An 18,894-nucleotide genomic window follows, 5' to 3' on the forward strand; every position below is an offset into this window, starting at 1 on the left:
CTGTTCTGTCATTTTTACTGTAGTAATTCCGAGAAAGACCCCCTAATAAAGTATTTATCTATCTATAAATTTGACAGTCATTTTTTCTACTTTTACAAAGTAGCCTTTTATGTTTGCACTTTTATTCATGGCTAATGCCTTAAACAGTGTTATGTTCAACTCTGATATTTACTTTTGATACTTTATTTTGGTTTGCAAACTTTGCACTACAAGGTTGAAAAATGTTTTGTGTTTATTTTTTATAATTGAGTGCTTTTCTGCACAGAAACTTGAAATGGTTGTGCACTTTAATTTTTTCTTTAAATAAAGTTTATTTTGATAATACTATTTAAATAACTATGATGTGGATAAAAAAAATGTGAAGGCTACTGTAGCTCTACCTCCACCACATCTGTTGTCAGTTGATACATTTATATTGCTAAACTAAAATGTATTTTTCTCATTTGTGACAGTTCAGTTAAATGTCACTTCAAAATAAAGTTGCAAAAAAAAGTATGCAATGATATTCTTGTCAAACTTTTCAGAGAATAACTGAAAACGTACTTTATTGTGGGTGGTATATCGTGATATATATTGTTATTGTGATATAAAATACTCCATATCATGATATATGATTTTTCCATATCGCCCAGCACTAATCTAGATACTGCCTTAAGTACTTTTAAGTACTGCCTTAAAAGTTTTATTAAGAAGAAAACTAAACCTTTTTAAACTGAGGGAAAATATGCCAATAATTATTTGTTAAGGATCTCTTTGTATACCACATTGTGAGTTCAGCCCTCAGGTTGTAATATGACCAAGCTGTGCGCTGAGCTTACTCTTAAGCATGCAAGTACAGTTGGCCATGTAAACAGTAATCTTGTCTCAAATCTCACAGCTTGGATTGCTGCTATCATAATCGGTTTGAGTTTCATGGTTTGTTTCAATTACGACAGTATTTGTAGGACTTGTGTTGAAGTGACATTCGGCATCTGTCAAGCGTTGTAAGTATACAACCAGTTTCACTGATAACTTCACATCCAGCCTTTGAGAGTTTAAACAATAATAAATATCAAAGTGTCCACTACTGAAATCGTCACCTGTGAATCTAAGATGTTTAAGAGGCAGTGGCTGTTGTCCAAAGGTGTAAAATATTTGGCAATTTTGGTACACTTGAAAGTGACAACCGAACAACTCAGCAGCAGCCATCAACTCACATGCAGATGCATAGGTGAAGGGCTTAAGCATTTCACTCTTATAGTGCTCCTGTGTAGTATAATTATCTCCTGTACCATCATCAGTCCACTTCTTGAACCTGTCCCAGTCATTCAATACATAAGACACAATGTTTCTCCAGATATCAAGAGTGAGCCTGATATGGCCGTGCAATATGTAACAAAGAGAATGGAAAAGATAGGTGCCAACTCCGGGCATGGAAACCACTCGGTAAGTGACAGTTCTTTGATCGATGGTGATCACTTCGATAGACATGTTAATGCGGGTACGGTTGGAATGATAAAGGAAATGGGTACCTGAACAATGTAAAGTAAGTCTAAAATACCTACACAATAACTATAATCGTAATAAATGAACAATAAAACAGCGGAAAAGAAGTGGATTAAATAAAAAGGCTGTAGTTATCTGCAGGGAGACATGAATCCCGTGGCGAAGCAAGGAAGGGAATGTAGAGAATGGAGCGACGGACAGCCTTATATAGGCAGGCAGCCAACAACGTGGGAGGTGTTGGGATGGGGGACCCAATGCCGCCTCACACGGTGACTGAGCTGCAGGCTATGGACGTATATATGTACATAAGTAGGATTCAGTTAGCGTTGGGAACCCGCGTACCAAATTTCTTGAAGATGGGCCCATAAGTAACAAAGACCGTTGAAAAGTTCAATATGGCGGCTGACAGTGGCATCATACCACCGAATTAAGTACCAAATTTCAGCCTTCTACCTACACGGGAATTTGGAGAATTAGTGACGTTGGAAAGTTCAATATGGCGGCTGACAGTGGCGTCATACCACCGAAATAAGTACGTACATTGGTTTTGGTTAGCGCAGGGAAGCCGTCTACCAAATTTCGTGAAGATGGGACCATAAATAAGAAAGTTCAACATGGCGGACGTTGTTGACCGTTATGCACAGAATTTCGAAATGAAACCTGCTTAACTTTTGTAAGTAAGCTGTAAGGAATGAGCCTGCCAAATTTCAGCCTTCTACCTACACGGGAAGTTGGAGAATTAGTGACGTTTGGAAAATTCAATATGGCAGCCGAGTGGCGTCATACCATCGAAATAAGTACGTACATCGGTTTCGGTTAGCGCAGGGAAGCCGCCTAACAAATTTCGTGAAGATGGGGCCATAAATAAGAAAGTTCAACATGGCGGACATTGTCGACCGTTATGACCATTACGTGTAGAATTTCGAAATGAAACCTGCTTAACATTTGTAAGTAAGCTGTAAGGAATAAGCCTGCCAAATTTCAGCCTTCTACTTACACGGGAAGTTGGAGAATTACTGATGAGTGAGTGAGTGAGTGAGGACTTTACCTTTTATTAGTATAGATATATATATATATATATATATATATATATATATATATATATATATATATATATATATATATATATATATATATATATATATATATATATATATATATCAATGCCAAATATCAGATACTTTATTTGTATACATGATTATATTACTTTTTCTGGATGAACATTTTCTACAGAAAAAGATTAAACTAAAACTGAGACATGAAGAAGCGTTTTGAAAGTGGATTCAGTTCATGTTCTGAAATTAAAGTTCTTTTTTCACCAGAAAACATGGCAGGCTATGCCACTAAACTTTTTCTTATACAAGCCTGTCAGTTCATTCCCGAGTCCAACTTGCATGACCCTAAGCAAATCAATTAACCTACTTGTGATCTAAGTATAAAAAAATATAATTAAACTGTGTACTATATCTTGATCGTGAAAGTCACCTTGGATAAAAAGCATCAGTCAAGTATATAATAACAGCATTAATGTCAACTTGGGCAGAAGACCTGTGTTTTAAAGCACATCAGTATGCCCCTATATACAGTAATGCATTTGTAGTATTATTCAAACACCAACCTTCAAAGTTTCATTTAAACAGCCAGGCTGTCCAGCAACCTCATTCCTCTCCCTGGCCAAGAGAAATCCAATGAATCCTACCTGCCATTTCAGGCTTGTGCTAATAAAAGAATATGTATCAAGAGATCGGGGCCTTGTCCAAAGTCAGCTCTTGACTTGTGTCTGATGTTGGCAGAACAGATTCCAGATTCTGAATTGGATATTGCAAATTTGATAATAGATTGATATGCTTTTATCAGGGGTCATTTGAAGTGAGAATACACACCCAATACGGTTACCTGTGTGATAAGTAGAATTAAGGCTGAAACATTCATTACACATACTACATGCCAGACCACCTTATACCCAAGCTAATGCCACACTGCAAGCATTTCTATAATTTGGAGGAGTTCTGTAGCATCTCACTCTCTTGAATATTGCCCATCTCAGCCCTTCACCATGTTTTCATTCCATATGCACTCTCTTACGTATGTTAACTCCTTCTCGCAACTACAGGTTAGAGGTTTAGGCCCTCTATTCTAGTGTTTTATTTGCACTATTTTCTCACAACAAATAATGGAAAGTAGTTCATGGATTATAGTTTATCAGGAAGTCTACTTCATCACCTGTCTGCAAACCTTTGTTCTGCTGTCCTATTCTATTTTCTGTCCTGTGCAAGTTCTTACTTGTATACAGTACATAAAATATTTCAATGTTTATGAAAAATGACAAATGGCCTAGCTTTATCAGCATATCAGTGGTCCATAGTGTACAAAATATATGTTTTACATTTAACTGCTCACTCATGCCTCCCATTTAATCTTTTTAATATTACTTTTATATTATATTTTAAACATTCTGCATACAAGAAGGAAAAAAGAGCATCACACCACTCAGTTATGAAACCATTCAGTACCTGAAATTGAAGCCACTTTTAAACAGAAGAGATGATCAAATTAAGATGGGTTTCCTCTCATAGTGTAAAAACTCAAAATTATGATAAGCTGTGTTTTAATTAATGCAATTGACAACAAAAAGTGACTGCGCTAATTTCGAGAAATGACAATATGGTAGGTAACCTATATAAGAGGAGAGAAAAAATAACCTTACCAGTGGAAATAATTGGTTGGCATTAAAACCAATAAGCACTCTGCCAAGGCACCTAGCTGATCACCATGCAGTGCCTGTTGTACAAAGTCTTCCGACAGTAAGACATACAGGTGAAGGTGGCATTGTCTATTATATGGTGTGTTTAAGTTTATGGGCAAAAAAAAATGCAGTGTAATAAGTTACATTTCAGGAGTGTTTAAATAAACAAATATGGATAGTAAAATGTGTTCCTGATGTAGAAGTTCAATAGTTGCATGCCTTGCAAGTTTTCATTAAAAAAAAAACTTTGTACAGAAAAAGTGTGAAACGTGCTATGGAAAAGTGTGTCGACAAGCAATAAGATCTTTACACCATGTCTTAGTATCATCTTCATAACAGTAATAATAATAAATTAATGTTCTGTTTCATATCTAAAGATTATCAAGATTTAAAAGACAAAACGGCCTATACAATAAGGTACAATTAAGCAAAATTCGGCATTCACCTTGCATCCGAGTAAAACCCAAGCTAGCGTGACAAGAAGGTAAAAAAGGGGCCCAAAGTAAATTAAACAGAACAATAAAAATAAAGTAATAATACACCCATATAGTCACCAAACAATCAAACAGTGAAACGAATACTCTCTGCCAAAAACTACCCTTAATTGGGAGCACAAAAAACATCACCAGGTTGTGCTTCTCTCTCATGTGCCCAAACAACTAGTGCTTCTTAAAATGTATTGATGTTTACAAATTTACAGATGCTAGATATATGGACGTCACATACAGTACACCCTCCCATTTTATACACAGTTTACTTAAATATTAACTGGCATGTGATTAGTTATGCAATTATAGCAGCAATTCAGACGCTCCCAGTAAGATACCAAATGAAACATCAGTACTGTGTCACAATGCAGTAATTCAAAATAAGCCATTTAGTGACTACACCATATTTGCTATCAGTCTGTATTTGTATTGTGCATACATTAATTTATTAGATTAAAGGGCTGTAACTATCCAAGAGTTTTTTTGATATCACATATTCTGATGAGATTTAAGGTGTCAAGAAGCTAAGCACAGTTAAAAAGATTTTCTCTTTTTCAGTAATAGCCTTCAGCTGCTAGTGAAGATTTTCAAGTATTCCCAAAACTGTTGCAAGATATAATATGTATTCTGGGCCTTGCCTCTGGTATCACCCTAGTATGCTACCTCTGGAACTATATCCACCAACTCCTCTTTATCCATATTTAATCAAACCTCCACAAGTATTGCTAACACAAACCTATGTCACAGAGATAAAGCCCAGTTACCTCTGCCACTTGTACCTGTGACCCAGGCTTTTCAGTCACAACACATTTTTCATTTTGTATCAGACTAGAAAATACAAAACATCTGTCAGACTTAGCACTATGTTGGCTTGTAACTCAATGTCATAGTATTAGCAATACATTATGCTGGGTAAAGTGGAGATCTCAACAGAATTAAGGACTCTTGTGAATACCACAGAATTTGGCAAGCTTTGGGTAATTACAAATAATCAAAGGTTTGACAAAATATCTGTAGAGAAGGTTGCATGACAGCATAAATTATGAAAGAAGACTCTGCTTTCACCTATGAGATTAGTAAACTCGAAATTGAAGTATGGTAGAGAAATGAGTACTGGCATGTTGCAGAATGAACTGGACAGAATGGCTCAGCTGTGCATTGCATGTGGCACTAGCAGGTAAGCTGGAAGGACACATATATACAGTAAATACTGAGAGCAGAACTTTCTACAATCGTCACTTTAAACTAAATGGTGGAAACACATGGCAGAGCTACTACCAGACAAATCTGTTCCATGATAGCATTAAGAGTCACGACACAGACCACTACCTGCATCTACATAGACCTGAATGCAAAAGTGTCACTGCTGACACTTCAATACAAACAGGAAAGGCTTGTCTGGTGTTGATAAAGCCCATACTAGATAGAGCAGCCAAGACAATTCATCAATGGCATCAAGTCTCTGATCTGAATAACTCAGTGTAATGGGCAATGTTGGGCCCCTCAAAACCGTTACTGAATTCCATATGTCACTAGCAATAGGGCCATGGATTCAGGAGCTTTATCATATAACACCTGTGGTTACCTGGCATGGCAGAGTGCTAGCAATGTTGGTCACTAGGAAGCTCCAATGCTCCACTAGCTCCCACAGTCTGATCTTATAACTCACATGAAGTTCTATATTAGTGTATCAGAAATTACTGGCAGATTTTCCAATTCTGCTCTTATGACACATATATCTACGGCTCAGCAGGTCAGGAAAACTGAAATAACATCCCACAGGATAGAAACCACATGCTCACTAACTCAGTGCAGTGTTGTGTTCGAATGTGACATTTTGCTAAAGGTAGATATTGCACTCATTGACTTTTATAATTCTATTCTTTAAACAAGTCTTGTGCATATAAATATTAGTTTTATATATTCAACTCATTACCAGTCTATTTTTTTACTTTGAATTTTGTCCGCAATATAATTACATATTTTTATTTTAAATTGTAATCTCCAGATTGTGAACCTTTCCAGGATTTTTTCTTAATAACTTAAAAGACAGGCCACATTTATTCAGAGTATTAATTTCTCATAGGAATATTTCAGGAGATAATGCAGTTGAATGTTAGAGTGCAGGTACACCAAATGAGTTTAGACTGAACTAAACAAACAGTCTGTGACAAAAAGGAACATTAACAGATTACCATTATTGTATTATATTTACATATAGCCTATTTATATAACTAGATTGCTTAACTGAGATCAGGACAAGATGCTTAGAATCGACTCATCTGGAAGAGTTTTACTTCTGACCTCTAAACCTTAAACAGGATACACATGATTACAGACAAAGGCAGTATCTGAAACTTTAGGAGAAGATTAAGAACAGGCGAGAATCAAAAAATGCAGTAGATACACAAAAGCCCATCAGAAATTAATTGAGAAAGCTAAAGGAAAAAAAAAGCCTTGGCCAAGAATACAAGCCAATGGGGAAAAGAAAAGCATAACCAGCAACTATGTCAGCTACAAACCAATGTGAACACAAAGCGGCATAAAAGGTACTAAGCCACAACAGCACATATATTTATAGAATGTTATTTTAATTTAAAACATAAATTTCAAATGGAACACTACTACAGTAAGAATAGATCTGAAAACTAAATTACCTAAACAAATCAGAGTTAAATCAGTCCACAGGTTAGTTTAGCTGGCGACTCTCAATTAGCCTCTGTGTATGGGTGAGTGAGTGTGGCTGCACGGAAGTGTTTGCCCTGGAGTGGAGTGGAGTGGACCTCTCTCCTCGACTGTTTCCTGCATTGCATTCAGTACTGCCAAGACCGAATTCAGCCACCAAAGACCCTGAATGGATTCAACGAGTTTGAGAATGCATGTGTTTGTAAGTATGTATAATAATACAATACTAAAATCCAAAACAAGTACCTATTAGGGAAAAAAGTGAAAAAAAAATCAATCTACTTTAAACTTTAAGCAAACCACACTGCAATAGGCCACAGGAAGGATCGGAGTGGCGGACAGGGTCATGGGGAAATTATTGTATACTGCAAGGGGATCATAGAGTAAGAAGAAGTGCCCTTAATAGGTATAATAAATTAAAATAAATTCAAAAAGCTGCATTTTGAAGTCAGCAGATTTCTGATTATTCCCTATAACACAAACCCCCATTAAGAAGCATAGTAGATGAAAAGAAGTCCAAATTAAAATCTGTAAAGAATAACTCTGAATTATAAAGACTACAGGAAGAAAATATAACATATGTCTTCCACAGAGAAAAAATGAATGAAAGCTATTACATAAAATAACCCTAATTCATAACACCTTGTAAGACCACCAGTGTGAGACATTTGTTCTGCGAGGAAGTAGTTTGAAACATCCCGACATGTTTAATCTAATTTCACCCTTGGGTCATCTTCAGGCAACAACACTTTCAAAAGGCTTGCATTAATCTTTTAAAAGCAGTGCCAGGTAAAATGGATACTCAGACATAAACTCTCACAAACAGGCACAGTTCTTCTCCTATAAAGAGAGCAATGAAGAATTATGCAGCTTGGTCCATCGGTGCATAACTAAATGTGCAATTTCAAAATATGCAAACAGAAAACATTATTAACCAAAGTAATGGGCAAACACTTCACCATTTTAAAAGTTCCATAATTTTAGCAATTTATTATATCAGAATAATTGAAATATCAGAAGACAGAAGGGAGTAAATACCACAAACACATCAGCAACAGATCAAAAACAAGAGTACTCAAGTATTTCAAAAAGTCTTAACTGCTTAATTAACACAAAATATTTACCTTGGAAATAGTACATTCACAGTATCTGATCAACACAAGCACCTGAAGAGAAGGGCTTTTTTAATTCTAAATGTGTAACAAAACAAACCTCTGTCCATGAAAATCATTCACTTTCCAATTCACTTGCACATAGCACAATTAGATATCAATCATGTTAAATGACTCCTACTGTAGGATAAACAAGAAAGTCCACAAATTAGGTACCAAGTGGCTCCATCCATCTACACAAAATCACTACATGTCCATACACAAACCTGGCATGTCTGCAGCATACAAAGTTAAGGCGTAGTTTTGAGAACCACAAAAGAATGGCTTTCAAATTGGGAATCTGACTATTAATTTAATGCTGAGGGAGCTCCTCAGCAAACTGCAATATGCATTTGTTTTCCTGGTGAGTTCTCACCTCTTATTACCTGTTGGGTATGTAAGCAAATGATGAACATCAAATAAGAGGATACATAAACACAACTATAAATGATGTGCCAGTATTGAGATTCTGTTTTATGATGCTTAATATGCTGCAGTGTGGTACATTACCATGGAAAAACAGGCACCAATCAAACGTGTTTCTAGAGAATTTGCTTCCACATTATTATTATTATTTTTTAACTCAGCTCTCTTTATTCAGTGCAGTCTACACACCACAGCTGTGTGGAACAATTGCTTTAATAGCTGTGTACATGATGCACTAGTTGGGTAAATCGTTTGTTCACATTCACCCAGACAGACAGTGCTGGGGTATGAGAAGGTTTGGTGGTTTCTTCCCACCACTTCAGGAACCAAGTTCTTACATAGCCATATAGAAAATAAAACAAATAAATGGAACTAAACAACCAATTTTTCATTAAAAAGTCAAGTGTGATACCCATTTTGTGTAACGTCCTTTTGACTATTCTATAATATTTTTATAAGCACACTAGATTCTTATTTCTTGTCTGGTTGCTATCTATGTAGACTTTTCCTCCTATCTGCCTTTGATTTTTATTCTGGGTGCCCCCTTGGCCTGGTCCAGCCACTTAACAATGAGGATCTTACAAGCTGGATGACCCTCTGTGAAATGCGTCACATTGCCATAGTGCCGTAACTGACACTCCCTCACAATGCAGGTAATGTGCCCCATTCAGGACTCCATGAGCAACTGCTCATTTGACACAACGTTAAACCAACAGTACCCAAGGATTTTCCGGAGAGACACAGTACCAAAGGAGTCCAGTCTTCGTTTCTGGTCACTGGATAGTGTCCATGTCTCGCAACCATATAGCAAGACAGGAAGCACCAGGACTCTAAAGACTTGGATCTTCGTCCTTTTGCATAGATGTCGGAAGCACCACACACCCCTTTCCAACGACCTCATGACCCCCCCCATGCTCTCACAATCTGTCTACTGACTTTATAGGAAGAGTCACCAGTGACATGAATGTCACTGCCAAGGTAAGTAAACCTCTCAACAAGGTTGACACTTCCTCCACAGACAGACACACTGCTGATGGCTGTGCCCAAGAGGTCATTAAAGGTCTGGCTCTTGGTTTTTCATCAGGACACTCACAAGCTCAGTCTCTCAAGAGCCCCGATCAGATCCTCCATTGACTCCGCGAAGATCACAGCATCATTAGCAAAGTCAAATCCGTGAATCTGTCTTCACCAACAGATGCCCCATAGCCGCTGGACCCCAAAACTGTGCCCAATGCCCAGTCCATACAAGCATTTAACAGAGTAGGAGCAAGAACACACCCCTGACGAACCCCAGACTCAACTTGGAAAACACAGAGGTTCTGCCTCCACTCTGCACAGCACTCACAGTACCAGTGTATAGGCCACCCATGATATCCAGCAACCTCGAGGGGATCCTGCAAACCCTCAGGATGTCCCACAGGACAGCTCGATCGACTGAGTCAAACGCTTTACAAAAATCGACAAAGGCAGCAAAGAAACTCTGCCGATATTCATGTTTGCACTCCATGAGAACCCTCAGTGCCAGGATTAGGCGTGAAACCAGACTGTTCCGGTTGCTGGTGGGTGAGCAAGTGATCACGGATCCTATTGAGGATGACCCTAGCAAGGTCCTCACCCGGCACAGAGAGCATTGTTATCCCTCTGTAGTTGCCACAATCCAGGCGACCACCCTTCCTTTTCCAGATAGGGACAACAAGTCCCATTTTCCAGTCAGTTGGGATGATGCCAGTCTCCCAAATGGAAGCAAAGATTGCTTGGAATGCCAGGAGGAGAGCCTTACTACCAGCTTGGAGAAGTTCACCTCAGATACCACAGATCCCTGCAGCCTTTCCTCCCCTCAGCTGGTTCACCACTTGTGCAATTTCAGTGAGACTGGGTGGTTCACAACTAATTGGAGGATCAGCCTCAAGAACCGTGGACCCAGAGATATCCAACGTCCTATCCGGAAGATCAGCTTTGAACAATTGCTCAAAGTAGCCAGTCCAGCGGATCACAACTGCAGTGTCACCAGTAAGGACCGTTCCATCAGCCATCCTGACTGCAACTCTCTGAGGAACAGATTCGGTTGTGCGTAATGGTTCGATTCCTCTGTAAGGAGGACGTGGGTCACTAGACCACAGATGGCGTGTCAATTGCTCACAGATTCCTCTAACAAATGTCTCTTTATCTGCCCTCAGAGCCCTTGCAGCTGTCCTTCTCAGTTCCTGGTACAGACCGAGAGGAGTCGCAGTGCACAGCTCAATGACAACTCTGATGATATGCAGGGTGCCCTGCAAGATGAAACACCTCCATCTGGGAACACCAGCAACACCAACACAACCCTCAGCAACCTTCAGGGTCTTGTAACGGAAGGTCTCCCACATCACATTAGATTCGGCAGTCGCACCCAAATCTGGAAGTTCTTCACACAAACTGCATGCAAACTCATTAGAAACAGCCTGATCTTCGAGTCTGGCCAAGTCCAGGCTAATTTTCCTAGTAGGTGCTGCTGGACCTAAGCTGGATCCAAAGAGTAGCGGCAAAAAGTCTGTGGTCAGAATTCACAAACAGGGCACTTCTGCATACCCTGCAGAGCACCAAGAAAAATTTACATAATGCAAAAACACAATATTTTTCTAAATATTAAATATAATTGAGCATATGGTGAAAAACTGGAAACAAATGTTCAGAATGACAAAGTTGAGAATGGTTATAATTTTTTACTGAGCTAAATTACTGAATGAAGTTTATTATTTATTTTGCGCAGCATCTGATGGGCTGTGCGCCTCTGGTCCTTAATGCTGCAATGCCACTGATGCCCAGCATTCACATCTACAAATAACTTCAAAGAACAAATGAATGTGCAGAACGCAAAACTGGTTAATGAATAGGCCCTGGAAGAGAAAGAGAGAGAAAAAAATAAAATCTGTAGGGATTCCAGACCATTAGACTGCCCAGTCCCCTACAAGAATCTAATTTGGGGAAATACATTGCCAGGATAAAGATTTGAATAAACAACCTTCTTGTTTTGTGTTTAGGACCTTAAGCAGTAGGGCACATGTAAGCTATTGGGGCCTGCCAGCGAGGGATCAAGCATTCGCCAAGTCTGCTGAATATCAGCATGTTTGAAGAAACTCTTGACAGATGTTTATATCAAGCACTTAGCCTAGCACTTCTCTGCATTTTATAAACTCATTTATTGAGGGGCACACAGCTCAGAAACTGGGGCAACATTTGCAATTCCACACACTAGTATTGGAGCCAAGATATTATCAGAGCCTTACCAGCCTGGCTAGCCTATTCAGCTAATGATGGCACATTGCATGGATGCGCCTGCTGATTGCCAGGTACATCCTTAAGAATGTTGCCAGTTAATATTAAAACACAAAGACTGAAGCCCCTGTCTAGAAGTTGGTAGACGGTATTATCAATCTGGGTGAGCCCAGATGTGATTATGTATAATTTACAATCTCAAAATCAGTACATGTCTATCAAAACTATCATGGGAAGAACATTAGCACAAAGGAGAAACCAAATGTTTATAACAGAAAGTGAAGAATATTTATGTTAACTTCACCAAGTCTAATTGTATGCTGTACTTTACTCATATAACTGTTCTTGATCATTGCATTAATATTAGCCACATTTATTTTTCATAAAAAATAAGTCATTGGCAAGCATTGCCGAATGGAAATCCTTTATACTGTGATTGCTCTTCAAGTTTTAACTCGGTAGATTTTCAAGTAAGTGGTAGGAAGGAATCCTCAGATGATATATTTAAAATAATATTTTCCACAAAGTGTATGCAAACATGACAGTGCCAGCAAACTGAAACCATGAGTGATTCAATGTACTTTCCACAACTTTCAGTTAGTTCATTATGTAAGCATTAGTGGATTTACAAGACAACAACATGCCTTCTACATGGCTTAAGTATTTCACTCTAAGACATTATTTACAGCTGTTTACATGAACTTAAATATAATGTTATAAGGTGACCATGTTAATTTGGGGCAATTTAGTGCAGATTTTGTGTCATGTTTTAGTAAGCCAAAGGGTGTTTGAGCCTTTGTTTTAACCCAAAAAGTGGGGTAGTAAACAGATTTTTTTTCCTTAAAGCGCTGAGCAGCGGTGCATGCCATTCAATGATCTGATACATTAATTGAGCTTTACTGCATTTTGAGATTGCAAATGACAGCCTTACTAAGGGAGACCCATTGCAGGTGTAAGAAAATAAATCATTTCTCCATATATTACCAGCATAATAACTTATTGATGTTAATCATCATCATCATCATAACTAATGTGAGATAACAGAGACTCCTGATTTACTGGGGCATCAAAATTTTGATTAATGGTATGTGTCTGTGTATGTGTTAGGACATATGATTCACAAAAATACACATTTAATGCATTAAGTAATGTTATTGGTAATAAGCAGTGATTGGTATTGACTGGTAGCCAAGATGCTGTGCCAGTATAAATAATGTGTCAAGACTGGTTAATCACAACTGAACAAACATATTGGAGTTAGTGAGGGCAGCTGGGGTCATTGCTGCAACAGTTCTGTATGATCAAATTAGCTTTACTGTTTGTTTCATTCTGTTTACAGAGTTACAAGGAAGCAGAGTAGTTAGCACTCCTTTTTCAGAGATGTAGAGAAAAGCCAAGCAAAATGACACCTTTTATTGGCTAACTAAAAAGATTACAATATGCAAGCTTTTGAGGCAACTCAGGTCCCTTCTTTAGGCAGTTACATAATGGCTAACACGGTACAACACCCTAGTACTACTTTTTCAGAGATCAAATTCTGCCCTGGCCTTATCTCTGTGGGGCAAGTTAACAGAACTACATTCTCTGCTTTCCTTTCACATAAAATAAATAAGCAAAGGTTCAAAAACTGATGAATTGATTAACTGTTTAATTTTGTTTGTTTGTTTTTTTGTCAAATCCAAGCATAATAAACTTTTTACACTTTAATTTCTGTTGGTGTATTCCCACAGGTGGAAGAAATATTTGAAGAAAAATTACATCAGACTACGGATTTCCTAAGAGCTTACATTATATGTTTCCTCACTCTTGCTCCGAGGTAAGATTGTGTTCCTTTCAATTTAAATACATCCCAATATTGTAATTTATGTGACATGTTTTAATGCTTCCTGAAAACTTAAAAGGGTGGAGTATGAATTTATTTTGCCATGATCCTAGTTTTCTTTAGCAAGGATAGGCACACAGAAACATCCAACAGTAATATATAGGAGTTAACAAATTGCGTATAAAATTAGCATAAAAAACATATCTAACAGTTAGAATACAAAAATTCAGGACCCTCAAAAGTGATAGCCTTTTTATAATGATACAGAGTACAAAGGCAATTGAGAGTAAAATAATCAGAAAAAAATCTGTCAAAGTAAAGCTAATACTATAGAAGCACTGATGCTGGCACTGTACAAACATCAAACTTTTAAACTAAACAAACATCAACCAAAGCACTCCTGCTGTGGATTCACACTGCTGCTTCAATAACAGAGCCATTTTACTATCAAAAGAACAATAGAACCTTGATGGCAACCATTCTGATGGACGGAAATGGTGAAAATGTCATTTCATTTCAATTACAATCACATGAAATAATGTAAACCATTTTGTTTTGGCTTTTCTCTTAAAACATCTGAAATTGTGAAAAGCTACACATGTTATTTGAAACACCTCAACACTAAACACACTATCATCTTTAATACTAATGGGGCCAATGATATTAAAACAGCCTGGCAAGAAACAGCATCATTTGGAAAAGTGATTAGTGACTTTACCTCACAATTAAGACCAAATCTTGGAAGTAATGAAAGGTAATTACTGCATTAGGACTCTTCATCTATTAAAAACACATTTAAAAGAACAACAAAATCTAAACAACTGAAATTTGTGGGTATAAAATGCTAACCAAAAATAAAAGCAACAAACTGAAATATAACTGACAAAGCAGAAATAAAAAGAGGACATATGACGGAAGAGCAACTGACATTAAAGTTGGTTATGTTAATACCACAAACTCTAAATACCAATGTTTGTTTTCTCAATATCAAGGTTAGCATAATATATAGTATAACCTATAAGAATGTGAATCCTGTTACTTGTACAGGCACTGCAAAAATCAGAATTTTTTTTATTTGGTGTACTGTTAATGGTAATTCGTCTTTGTAAAAATCTTGAGTATGTGTAGTTATGATAACACTAGCTGTCAGTTGTGTCTTTGCTTATTTTCTTGTATCGGTGTTAACACTGTCTTATATTTTCTAATTTCCTGCTGCAAACAAGTTTTCCTCTAGGATAATAAAGTCTACCTACCTATCTAGGTATCAATGTCAAATGCTACAGAATTGAAGTTAAAGATGCCAATCTTTATTAATATTTCAAACAGGTAGGTCTCACAATACAAAAACATATTTCATGACTAGTGACGCTCAAATTATACTAGTTGAAAAACAGGTCATGCATGAGTTTCCTCTAAGTACTTGTCTCTTAAAGGGTTTATTTATTGACAGAAGTAGATGAATCTGATCACACCACAGTCAATTAAACACTTCATCCTGAATCAGCAAAATAACAGTGAAAGCTTGAAAGCAAAGAAAGCTGATCAATAGCTAAGATTAAAAACAAAATCAACCAAAAAAGCATTAAATCACCACTGATTAGTTCAAATTGTAAGTGCCTCTTCCCCTGTGAACAAAATCATTACAAGCACAAAACTATTCACCACATAGAACAAGCAGATTGATAACATGTACCTGTATTTTTATTGGCCATGAGAAGTTGCTGACATACACATAGAAGGTGATGTTGGGATTGTTCCTGAAGCTGAACTTCTCACAAGAGAAGCTGTCTCTGTAGTCTCTTATATTTGACTTAGAAACAATTGGAATTTCCTCTCCTGATATTGTCCCAGCTACAAAAAAACAAAACAGCACACATATATGAAAAGCATAATAAACTTTCTCCACACACACAAACTCCCACAAAGTATATCTACTTCAATTGTATAAAAAGTGTTTCATACATTAGATAAATCTTAACAAACAGTACTTAAGTGATTTTACTAACCTCCGGTTATCCCAATAATGACCATGTCACATTACATTACTTTTATCAGCAAGTTTCCATTACAGCCTTCATTTAGATAATCTTAGCAAGTCAGAGGAATTTGGGGGCCTCTGGTGCTCCTAAAAACGGGTCGCCTAATGTGACAAACCCAAAGACTGATTCCAATTACCCAATGATACACTCCAATAAAGTCAAACTGGGTTGATTTTGTCTTTAGTTATAGGTGTGGTCCCCATGTGCTTGAAAGCTGACAACCAGTGAATGCTCAACTGGAAGTACAGTGCATAGAATGAAACAACAAGGAATAAGGAACACACCTGTTTTGCACCTCACACAGAGAAGAGAGGCTCGTCTGTCTGATGTCTCATGTATAAGGGCTGAAATTGTAGCTGAACTTACCATACCTGTTAACCCTTCGTACAGCACCAGCTCTAACAGGTAGCATATTATTGGCAATCACAAAAAGGGGCACCCACTGCTCTACTGGAAAGTCAACACTCAGTTGGCATTGTACACTGGGGCAACAGTTTTCTTTTGTTTAAATTGCCATGGTCCAGCAAAAAGGTCAGTGACTGCGGTGGAAAAACCTGATATATCCTCTGTTCCACTGCATCACAGGCTTGCACATGAAGACGGCCATCAAGAACATCACAGAAGTTACAGAAAAAGGCTTCAAAATGGCTTTGGATTAGGCAGAGCGATCCATGGTCTACACATCTACTCGGGCACAGGCCAAGGATTGATATCCCCTGGCTGGGTCACCTGGGTGAGGGTGTATAATTGAGTGATTAAAGGCCTGAAACACTCAATGACGTCAGGTTTCATCACTTAATTTTGCCTTAATTTTTATATCAGCAAATGTTTCTCTTTTTTGAAGCTTGCATCATAGCTGATTTGTTTCTCATTTTCATATATTCACACTTTTATTAATTTGTTTAAATTATTTCGTGACAACAAGTTGGCTTCTTATGCCATAAATATCATGAAGCTTATAGACTCCATAACCTGACAAATTCAGGCTGCTCCAAAGAAAGTGGCATTTGTACTGATTTTGTATTATATTTGTACAGAATTTGACATCTCCTATGAAAAAAAGGGTGTGAAGGATGAGATGTTGTTAAGAGAAAAAATAACCTGTTAATGATATTGAAGAATGCTTCATCTCACCAAAACCACCTAGATATGATATGTTACTATGACACCTGTCAGCCTGTCAATTTAAATATAATTTGTCTAAATACAAAAAATAATACTGCTGTTGAATAGCAGTTGCTTAGAAATTGCAACAGATGATAACTAAGAAAGATGCAAATAAAAAAATCACAGAAAAAAAGTAGAAAATAGCTGTGTCTTCATGGTTAGATACAGTAGAGCAGTGCTAGAAGCCTGATCACAAGTTAGTATAGGGCACCAGTCGGATAGCAGCTTTGTAGAGGGCACACTAGGGAAGTGACTAAGTCAAACCAGTAAATAAATAACTCAGAGGTGAAATAAATATTCAAAGACTTAAGCTGTTTTCATGATGCAAATGATAAAGCTAACATTTTTGTCTTTTTTCTAAACTGCACACAGTTTGGAGTAAAAGCCAAGCAGTGTGAGAATTTCTTTCTCCTATGCCATTAAGTGCATAAAATATAAATCTGAATTTTTACGTAAGTGCCAAAAAAAACCTAGAAGTATTTTGACATAAAAAACTAAATGCAGCTCAACTGCGTCTTTTCCTGCGCATGAAAATACATCAGTGCTACTGGGAGCGTTGGAATCAACGGATAGAAACATTCAACTGTCAAATGATCACATAGCCAAGCACAGACTTTACTGAAGAATGCCCAGGATGGTGTAGGGGTCAGTTGGTCAACATCTCCCGGACTGTCACTGTTTCTGACTTTGTCTGTGATAACTGATTGTGGACCCCCCATTAATTTATTTTCTCCAAGGAAGCTGCTAAATTAAGTTTTTGTTTTCTGCTCCTCTATTGTCATAATGTATTGAAATTGTTGGGTCTATGTAAGTCAGTTTGGAACGGCTTTTTCTTGCTGTGTGTTTAAAAAAATCTTTGTCTGTATGTCATTATGTAGGTAGTGATTTGTAAAGTTTGTACTTGAATTTACCTGTAACCTCTTCTACTCTTTGAGGCTGCATTCAGTGAAGAGCATTACACAAAAATAAGCAGAATTGAATTAACTTAGCTATTAAATAGTTCTACCTCTTCAATCTTCCCATCCAGGTACAGAGTATATACTTACCTATTTGTACCTGACGTTGTTTTGAAAAATAGACAAAGTGGGCCAGAAAGGCAACTTTCTTACTGAAGTGTATGTTTGCAGTTTGGTCCTTATGGTGTGAAATGATTGTAACTGTAGGTTTCCTTTTGAAGGAGGTCCAATAAATGTAGATGAGAACAAGGCTACCTTGGAGAAATATGACTCTATGTCAAGCTGTAATATGTAACACGTCTGAAGAGAAGACCAGGTGGCTGTATTAAATATTTCAGTTATTAGTTTTGTGGTAAGTGGGTTCACTTTGCAGTCATTGCAGTTACAATATGATGAATCAATTTCAAGGAATTCCCTTTCATACCCTGATTATATTACAGGAAGTATGTTTAAAGCATTACATTTCAGGAACACTACTGATATAGGATCAAACTGTTCTTGCAAAAACAGAAAACAACTTGACAAATCAAGGGAGACATGAATCTGTTATTTTAAAGATCTGACTATACAGAATCCACATCATTTTAGAGATGATGCTGTAACTGCAGCACAATGAACTGTAATGGAGGCTAATAAGACACCTTTACTGAAAAGGTGAGGGGCTATTGACGACCCTG

General features: G+C 37.4%; 1 protein-coding gene across 1 annotated transcript in view; it reads right to left on the bottom strand.

The window, feature by feature from the left end:
• atrnl1b (attractin-like 1b) overlaps positions 1–18,894 on the bottom strand; it is a 1,075,952-nt gene that overhangs the window by 506,563 nt on the left and 550,495 nt on the right. The window contains exon 24 of the mRNA XM_039775615.1: positions 15,749–15,906. Within this exon, the coding sequence (XP_039631549.1) occupies positions 15,749–15,906 (158 nt within the window). The remainder of the gene's footprint in view (positions 1–15,748; positions 15,907–18,894) is intronic.

The sequence above is a fragment of the Polypterus senegalus genome, chromosome 1 (genome assembly GCF_016835505.1).
Source record: "Polypterus senegalus isolate Bchr_013 chromosome 1, ASM1683550v1, whole genome shotgun sequence".
Taxonomy (NCBI): domain Eukaryota; kingdom Metazoa; phylum Chordata; class Cladistia; order Polypteriformes; family Polypteridae; genus Polypterus; species Polypterus senegalus.